The sequence below is a fragment of the Drosophila eugracilis genome, unplaced genomic scaffold, assembly GCF_018153835.1.
Source record: "Drosophila eugracilis isolate 14026-0451.02 unplaced genomic scaffold, ASM1815383v1 contig_1197, whole genome shotgun sequence".
Classification (NCBI taxonomy): Eukaryota; Metazoa; Arthropoda; class Insecta; order Diptera; family Drosophilidae; genus Drosophila; species Drosophila eugracilis.
In genome coordinates, this window is record NW_024571981.1 from 1,445,488 (window position 1) to 1,455,131 (window position 9,644).

Consider the following 9,644-nt stretch of genomic DNA (forward strand, 5'->3'; position numbering starts at 1 on the left):
AATATAGTCTCTACTCTTATAGAATTTTAAATCCACTTAAATAAAAATATTCACTTAAACCTTTTCATGTGTTCCTTTTAGCCAAGGAAAACCTCACCGGAAAATGCCTCTTAAGATTGATTTTCCAGTTATTGCGTTGGCCAGGCCAACAAAATTTGCCAGCGTTGAATGTGAAATCAGATAAGAATGACCTGCCAGTGGAGTATGTGCAACATTTTCCTGCAACTCATTTGAATGGTCTACGGGTATACACATTGCAGCTTACGAAAAATAAAACTGGGGAAACCAAGTGCGGTCCTTTTCTTTTACCAGAGTCGTAATTTAATGTGCTTGGCACTCTGTTTCCTCTGATTTTCCCCTTTTAAGTGGGAAATTCTTCACCCAGTTTCCCGAGCACTTTAAGCCCGATTATGGTTGTGGCTCATTTTTTTCTTTTTAGCGCCTTTTGTTTGGCCTGCGCTCTTTTTGTTTGCCTCGCACGTATCACTGCTCAAAGGAAAAGGAAAAGGGAGAAGTGAGAGGCCATTACGTGTTCACCCAAGTGTGTGTGAGAGAGTTTTCCGCACTCCATATGTGTGTTTGTGTGAAAGTGCGGCTGCAATAATGATTGGAAAGTTTCGCTGTGCCGTTGGAAATGGAAATGGAAAAATATACTGCAACCAAACACGCCCCGAGTCGTAAATATTTGGCAGGCCACGAGGTCATTTGCATAACAAAACTGCATGCGGTGCAGCCATTAAATAATTAGAAATGTTCCTTTTCCCAATGCATATCTACGGCGGAGGGAAATGCTGGGCGAAAAGGGCCAAAAGTTTGTGCAACGCCTTGGCCATTAAAGCGCAATCAACTTTCGACATCATTGGCGCCAAAGCGAAAACCACAAAAAAGTGGAGAACTTTTGAGAATATTTTGGTGACGGAATTTCAAATGCTCTTTGGGTTAAACTAAAAATTAAATATTCAAAAGTAATTATAGTGAATGTGTTTTTAATTAAGATATGTACTTAAGTACTTTATGAAGCACCATCAAGGCTGTTAAATTATTAACCAATTTGGGGTTTCACTTTATAGTTCATCAAATTATGTTAATACTTTAAACTTTATGTTCAGGATATTGTTTCTCAATTGAAATGACTTCCGCTAGCCTATTTAAATTACCCCAATAATAGTAAGGGTATAACTCAAACTTTCGGCCCAGCATTTGGGTGGTAATGCGCCCTGGGTGGCATTCACATTTTGAGGTTAGTTGCTGTCATAAATTTTTAGTGCCCTGACTTGGCTTTTGTTTCGAAACAGCTTTTCTCCCCACTCGTTTTTCCCAAGAAAATTCCTTTTGTTCGTTCGCCTGCTCTAATTGGCAGCATTTGATAAATGCAATTGACTTGCATTTTTCAGTTCTTGCTCAGTTTTGCTTTAGTTTGTTTTTTGTTCTTAACTGGTGATTTTAATTGCTCGTTAAGTAGTTTTAATGGATGCGTGTGGTTTTATGGACTGCAGCGCCATTGTTGAGTCATTGCGAGTGCATTTTGAAGCCAAAAGCCTTTAAGCCGGGCCATAACATTGTGACCAAAAGCTAAGCCAATCTAAGGCAGCCGGGAGATATTGTTGCGCGGGTGGAAAATGGCAAAAAAAAAAAAAAATGGGAAAAGGTAAGGAAAAAGCATGTTGGAAAATTGTCAACGGCATGGAGCGACAACCACAAGTCGAATTGACTTTGGCGCTTTTGGCTTTGACACGTTGACATACAATAAAGGTATTTGCCTTGGCCACGCCCTAATCTCAGCCCGCCTCCGCATATATAGCTTACAGCGATTGTCACATGGCATTTTCATCACCCGAAACGACGATGTGTCACTCAATCCTGTGCAAAGTTGGCAGGAGGAAATGGCGAAGAGAGTCCTGGCTGGAGTGCCTCATGTCATCGTGTATATTGAACTTGGGGCAATACCTTTTATTTGGGGAAATCGGTGGGTGTATATAACTTTTTAAAGATTCAAACATTCTGTGAACTTGAAATTGGATAAAAAAGTAGAACAGAAAAAGCTTCCTAGGCTAAATAATCCTTTTATTAAACCAAAAGCTTTAATTTTTTATATTTAAACTTAATTATTATTCTTAGTTTATTAATATTTCCATAAGTAGAAAAGAAAATGAGTGGGGAAGTGTAAATATGTTTAACAAGGGGTGTATTAAATTCGAAAGATTATTTTTCCTTATTTTTGCCTTTGGATTTTTCTTTGCCCTGCGCTTTTCCCTTTGCTTTCTTTGGCCTGTGCTGGTTTCACACTGATTACACAAACGTGAGTAAGCTGCTTTCAGCATCGCGTTCCACATGCAAACACCAGTTCATGCATTTATTCATGTACTCACTCACTCATTCATTCATTCATTCAGTGCTCCGAGGATGTAGTCATTCATTTTCATCATTTGTATGTTGTTAAGTCAGCAAAAGGAAAGGAAAAAATGAACCTGGGGAAAAACTTGACGCACTTTTTCCTGATTTGCACTTACCCACCCCGCCAGTAATCCCATTCCCTTATTTTCTTATCTCGAAACGAGTGTGTGTGTGTGTGTGTGTGGGATTTCCTTGAAGTTTCCTTTCTGTTTGGTCATGGCAGCAGATTGAAAATGGCTAACTTCATTTGACCGGCTTTTAGGCCAGCAAGCCATAGCCACAGCCGAAGTTTGTTAATAATTTTAAGTGATTTGCCAGAATGAAAGCAAACAGTTTTTTAATTGCTCCTTCTGGTTGAAGATTTTCCAAGAATAGGTTATTTCCCAGCCATGAAAAGCTTCAATTTATTTTTGGCAAAGTTTTCCATGATTTTGGGTTTTGTGCGTCAGCACTTTTGAATGAGCTCAGTTAGCTAAAGTGTTTTTCAGCCACAAAAGTTCTGGGAAAACTTTTCACGAACAGCTTTTGTCTATTAATCCTGACGGAGGAATAATATTTTCCTAATTGGAAACACAGTTCCTGGTAATCGTTTCATGAAAGGGTTAGAAATATATTCAAATTCTAGTTAAACTTGATGGCAAACCCCCTAAGAATTTCACAAATTTATGATTAACATTAAAGGAAATCTAAAGAACTTTCAACTGAAACCAAACATTTCCCAGAATCCACTTAATTGCTTTCATCTACACCTGCTTCATGTCCTCATTTTCCAGCTATAACCCTAACGAATTTCTAATAGTATTCAAAGCCAAATCATCCTGCAATCCCAGTTCGGAAAAATGGAAAATTGTCATGGGAAATGCATACTTTAATTGACGAGCAAAACAAACCGACACACACTCAGATCAAATTTCAATATGCTAATATCCCCCTCCAAAAAAACAGAAGAAATGAGACTCCTTTTGTAGCCTTTTGGCATTTTTGGAATGCAAATTAACGCTCGAGATGGGACTCAAATGAAAAATGCTTCTGGCCAGGTATAGAATATTGATGTTATCCCCAGACTAGACCAGTTAGTTGGCATCGTTGTGTGGTTATCAATATGGCCAATATTCCGATTCATAACACATCCATACAACATCCATACACACCAGCTGAGATACAAAGAGCTACAGACTCGCATATTGTATCTGCATTTATGAAAATGCCAAAGCTGGGGGTGGGGTCAAAAAACGGCAGCTGAAACTATCAAAATGCATGCCAAGAGGCAAACAACAAAAAGCAGCCAACACGAGCTGCCGCAACATGGCAAACATGAAACCGAAACCGAAAACTGTAACTAAAACTGTGGGCAAAATCACCACCTCCCATGCCACCACCCACCAAAGTGCTTACTCTAGGCAGCCAAAATTGAAAACAAAAAAAAAACCAAGAACGGGCGAAATTTGCATGCATATTTACAAACTTTCGTTCGGGAAAGTCAGAATGATGGGGATACAGTCGGAAAATAGAATAGCGACAAAGTAGAAAATTCTCTGAATTTTTAGGTGCCAGGAAAATCGTATTAAAATCTATGGCTTGCAGAGAATTTTTCATGAAATTTTGAAGAATTTTATTAATTCTTTGAAGATTTTAAAATATAAAATAAAAAGAGTTTGTTGTAAACCCACATTTCTGGCATCTAATAATATCTAATACGAAAGTTTTTTTCAATGTGTCATATCACCCGCACTTGCAGTTTTTCCCCGCCATCCTTTGTGATCCTGCCCCTCTGTCAAGCCGCATTTGATGTTCGTTTTGGCAACTATTTGCAAATGCAAATTGCAAACATGCAACAGGGACATGTTGCGTAAATGTCAATGTTGCAACAACAACTGAAAACCCCAACCAGCCAACAACCAAATACACATGCAAATGTCTCTCTGCCAATCTCCCCATGGGTTTTCCTATACATGTATATATATGTATAATGCTTATGGGGTTCAGTTGGGATATAACCTTCATTGATAAGCAGTTTTTATAGAAGGTTTCCTCATACCCAGCAGTTGGATAACAAAAGAAAAGAAAATTTCCAAATGGCTGGGTGGCTGTCACTTGATTGACAGGGGAGTTGCATTGCCAATTGCATGCCATATGAGTGGGCGTGGTTGTAACGAGGGGGTGTGGCCTCAAGAAGATAAGCTAAATTGCTGACCAGGTATAAACGAGATATAAACGAGATTTGAAAAAGAAAACCTGTCAGCAGGTTAAAAGGGCATTATGATTGGTTTCCTAGAATTTAAAATGAAAATGGTTCGAAGTTTCTTTGTTAAGCTAGTTCTTTGATTCTGGTTCAAGTAGAATTTGGAATCAATTGATATTCGAAATCGTTATGTTAAAGGTTTCAAAGTTACTTTAAATCAATTTCTGTGGAGTTATCATTTCAAATTGTAATGTACTTCAAACTGGGACATAACTTATAACCTAATTGCTGTTACATATGCTACTATTTTACGTCTTCTTTCATAGAAGTTCAGAGGACCACAGCTATGTAATATTGGTAGCAACCTCAACTGAAACCGAAAAACAGAATATTTATTTCCACAGTTTTTGGGGGCCATTGCTGGCCCAGAGTTTCCATTTATTTACGACTCTTTGGGCCCGCAGATGTTTTCCCATCTCCAATTTTTTTTAATGTTTTCCCCATTCGCGAGCAGGGCTTTTGCGCTTTATCAGCAGTTTGTTATGCCAACTGGCCCACTCCATTCCAATATCCTTCCTCTTTGTATGTCTGAGTGTGGATTTAATTTTATGCCCGCTCCATATTTCATCTTTACTTTACGCACATAAATGCCATACATATATGCATATAAGTGAAATTTTCCGTACAAAATTGAAATATTTATGTGTGTTTGCCTTCAGTCTTTTTTTGTTCTGTTTTTATTTTGTTTTGCCCTTGTTGTGCTCTTTAGCGTTGTCCTTACGTTGTCCTTGCCGGCCACATTGTCATTTGCTTCAAGTGTCAAACGCTGCTGAGTGGCCAACGATGTCGCCATTTCTGCTTGTCGCCCCCGGTTTCCGGTCTGCTCCTCCTTTTCTCTTCCTCTTTGGCCACTCCGCCGCTGATTCTCACTTTTTTAAGACAGTGCTGAGAAGTTGGCGAATTTCTAGATACATTTGGCTATTTTTAAGGTTACTAACGATAAGTTTAGCTTTTAAGAGGTAAAATTCTTAAAAATAAATATCTTTAAGGTTACTAACTATAAGTTTAGCTTTTAAGAGGTAAAATTCTTAAAAATAAATATATAAAATATTTTTTATCCACTAATCAAAAATATTTAATGTAAACTTTCTGTGGAATGAATTTTTTTTTGAAAAATAAAATATAAAGACTTAAACTCATGACTTAAATTTTGTTATTTTAGATGAAAATTTGATAATATTTGATAAATATAAATTGAGATATATTTTTGATAGGTTTAAGCCCAAAGAGATTATTTTTCTCCATAAAAACTTGTAAATTTAAATAATTTATTAAATAAGATACACTTTTAGCTTTTTCTATCCATTTATTTTAATAACTTTAGCAGCCACCTCAATTCCTGAAGTCCACTTCTTGTTTTTTTCCCTGCCCACTTTTCGGGGTATATTTGCGTTGGCGGCAAAGTGTCTCGTCGCCTTCGTTTTCCTTCTTTTTTCCACCATCTGAAAATTTTCTGTTTGTTTTGCATTTTCCGCTCTCCTCCTGCGGTTGTCCTTTTCCCCTTGGTTCCTGTCCCTGCAGATATATATTCAGATATTTCCCAACTCTGTTTCTTCCATTTTTTTCCGCATATCTTATGAAATTGTTTATTTTTTTTCGCTGTGTGTTTGTGGAGAGGGAGTGGTGGAGTTGAAGCGGAGTGGGCCAGTAAAATGTGTTTATGCTGCCCAACTGCCATTTACCCTCTCGATAGCATCTCGTACTCTCCCCAGGAACCCAACGTTTATGTGGAGTGCATAATGGTTGTTTACTTTTTAACCTCCCCTCCCCTCTTGCCTCTTATTTTGTGAAGTTCGCTTTTACCCAGTTCAGTTTTTCTTACGATTTTCATTCACTTTGAAGTCTGCCGCTGTCATTCGAGTCTTCTGCCGGGCAAATTTCATTTGACGTACTCTGCATAAGGGTTTGTCAGACTTTGATTGAAGCTGAGATGGAAATCGAATTGGTTTTGGATTTTTCACTATACTATGAGGTTGCAGGAAAAATATGAAAATTTAAAATGAAAATATTAAAATACAAATGTCAACTTTATTGTAAAAATTAAGAATATTTTATGAGCACCATCGCTAAGAATCTTTCTACCATTTAAATGGTTTATTTTCCTAGACTTTTGCCCGAAGTGTATTTTTCACTTTAATGATGCTTTCATCTTTCCTTGTTTTTTTTTGGCATATTTTTCTTCGCCTTTCATCAAATTTGCGTACTCGGTTTACTTGACTCTGGTTATCATTTTATTCTCTATGTACGAGCATCTTTTTCAGGTCTTTTTTAGCACTTTGTGCACTGGTACTTGGGCAAAACGACGCCGGCAAAGTGTCCTTAAAATAGTCATCAAATAACAAGCACACAGCCACAATGGCAGGACTCTTTCTCGTCCTTTCGCATTTTGTATGCATGTGCATGCGCCGGACTCTTCATAAAAGGTGTTGAATTCAATGCCTGCTTTGAATTACAGACAGCCTCCGTAAAGAGAAGGGCTTTGCATGGGCTTTAAGTCTTTAATTTGCCGGCAGCTTTGAAAACAGCAGGCGGTCTGTGGACAGGGCAACACTAATTGGTCGTGTCGCAGTCACGTAGGGAACTCAGTATCTACAGTATCTACAGTATCTGTATCTGTCGGATGGAGCTGGCCAATCAAATCCACAGATGGCCATACATGTGTATATCGTTTATTTTATTTGTCATTTAGAACAAAAGTCAAATGCTTTGTATGCAAATGGCAAAAACCAAGTAACAGGAAATCTAAGCATACGCCAGTTGTATATCTGGCCAATGTATCTTATACTTGAGCCAGTACGTCCATCATTTTGGCTTATTCAGTATTTGCTGTTCTTGGTTTTTGGTTTTGACAACAAAACAGAAAAATCAAGGTTTTAGTTTAGGCATTGAAATAAATAAATAAATGCATGTGTGCTGGCTTGTTTATTATGCAATATGCATGACCACTTTTTCCTGAGGATGTGTGTGTCCCAGCCAAAGGATCAGCCAGAAATTGTAACTGGCCAAGCTTTCCTTCCTTTCAAACTTGTAAAATATTGCTATTTGCATACTGCACTTCTGTGCGTTTTCTAATACAATTAAGGCCAGGATGCCTTTAGAGTTGCTTCTTTTGTATATAATCTGATGATCTCTTATTTGACTTGTTTCGTTACTTGTTTTTTTCTTCATATATTTCCTATGGTTAGTTGGAAAGTTTTTAGCAAATTTCTCATGCATATATGCAGATGTGAATGTCCTTTTTACGGTCACACAAGCACGAAGATGGCAAAAGGAAAATCCTTGAACAAACATCCATGGAAATGTATGGAAAAAGTCAAGCTGGCCATGCGGATTAGAATAAAGGATTCTGTATGGCATATGCAGCCTTTCCAACTATTGTTCATATTTTACACTGCAAGTCTCTCTTAAATTAATGCGGCAGCCGCATCAGAAGCTCCAACTTTTATTCAAAAGTAAATATATTTTCTGTACTGGAAATGTGTATGCCTTAAAGAAGTCTCGAGCACTGACAAAATAATTTAAAAACTGCTCAAAATGTAAACAAATTTCACGGGCTAACATTGTTTCCTGCCAGCAATTTGCAGCCAAATTAAATTCCTCGCGCGGACAACGTTCACGTTAGTTACACTCTTGCACTCAGTCAACAAAGATGTACGGCAAATAAAACAACCGTAGGAGCGGCAAAAGGATAGCTGCATCAACAAACCGGAGGCAAACATCCAAAGGATAACAGCCATGCGAGCAACATCAACACAAAAACAACCTCACGTTGGTCCCATAAAAAGAGCTTTAACTTCATTTTTCGGCGGCGCAGCTCAGGTGGGAGTGCCCTCTGATTGAAAGTCCTTTCTTCCAGCTAGGACATGCAGGGGCTTCTACTCGTACAGGTTTGCATAGTGGATAGCTGAAAAAATGAACTTTGGTTTATGAAAGTTCAGCCTTAAAGTGAAAAATGAGAGCAAAGGTATGCCTGTCGAACAGAATTCTGTGAAAGCTGTATTCATAAAAGGCCTATTAAATTATCTAAATAAAATGATTTAATCATAAATTTACCCCTTAGAAAAGTGAAATCATGTGTATTAATTTAGCTTGATTGGTCCTGCCAAAGAATTTCTGCCTCCTTCTTTTTCCTTTTCATTTTTCCAAGCCTCCCGGATTTCCAAATTAATTTTCTGCTTGGATGGCTCGCAAGTTTGTTTGTTTGTTTCAATGACATGGCCGGAGAGAACCTTCAACTGCAAAACTACAAACTAGCATAAAGGCAAAAGGAAATGTTGCTTATAAGCTGGCTTTAATTACATTTCCATTTCCACTGACAAAAATATCAATTTCACCCCGAAGGCAAGTCCAGACAAGTTGAAAGGAAAGTTCTCAATGCCTTTTGTACTTTATCGGTTAAACAGGGCAAAAAGCGATTTTCTGCATTTGATATTTTGCGGTTGTTTATTGTCAACTTACCCCAAAAATACAAAATTCAATGTAAACTCATGTGACCGCAATGTTTAAACGATTCTGCAAATAGATGAAAAGGAAATACAATAATGAAAATCAGTTTCCACATTTAAATGCAACATAAATACTGGCTTAACTTGCAGTTGATTTATTTATTTGATTTACAATTCGCCATTATATTTCTCTGGTTTTTTGCTCTTGTTTTGTGTTTGCCAGCAGAGTCGTATAATAACCAAATAAACAAGCAAATAAATGTGCGACTCAGCGCATTTATAGTTCAATTACGATGAAAACGATTCCAGAAGCTAACAGGAAAAGCCGCCCTCCCCAAATCCCCCGCCTCATCTGAAATATTACGGATTCAAAGGCAAAAACCATTTGCCCGGGTACTCGGAAACTTCTCTCTGGTATTTGTATTTATTTATTTTATTTATTTATCTAAGGCTAACAATTAGTTAAAACTAAGAGCTAACAAATGGCTAGGAGCAATAGCAGCTAGGGCCTTCAGCTCGGCTTAAGTTAGAATATGGCTGGTGAATTTTTGGCTTATGAGTAT

General features: G+C 37.7%; 1 protein-coding gene across 1 annotated transcript; it reads left to right on the plus strand.

The window, feature by feature from the left end:
- The first annotated feature begins 3,267 nt into the window (after positions 1 to 3,267).
- LOC108115510 lies at positions 3,268 to 4,031 on the plus strand. Its single transcript, XM_017227005.2, is given in 6 exon segments — positions 3,268 to 3,431; positions 3,433 to 3,456; positions 3,458 to 3,621; positions 3,623 to 3,671; positions 3,673 to 3,822; positions 3,824 to 4,031. Coding segments are annotated over 6 exon segments (498 nt in total). The 5' UTR covers positions 3,268 to 3,380; the 3' UTR covers positions 3,884 to 4,031.
- Positions 4,032 to 9,644: the final 5,613 nt, after the last annotated feature.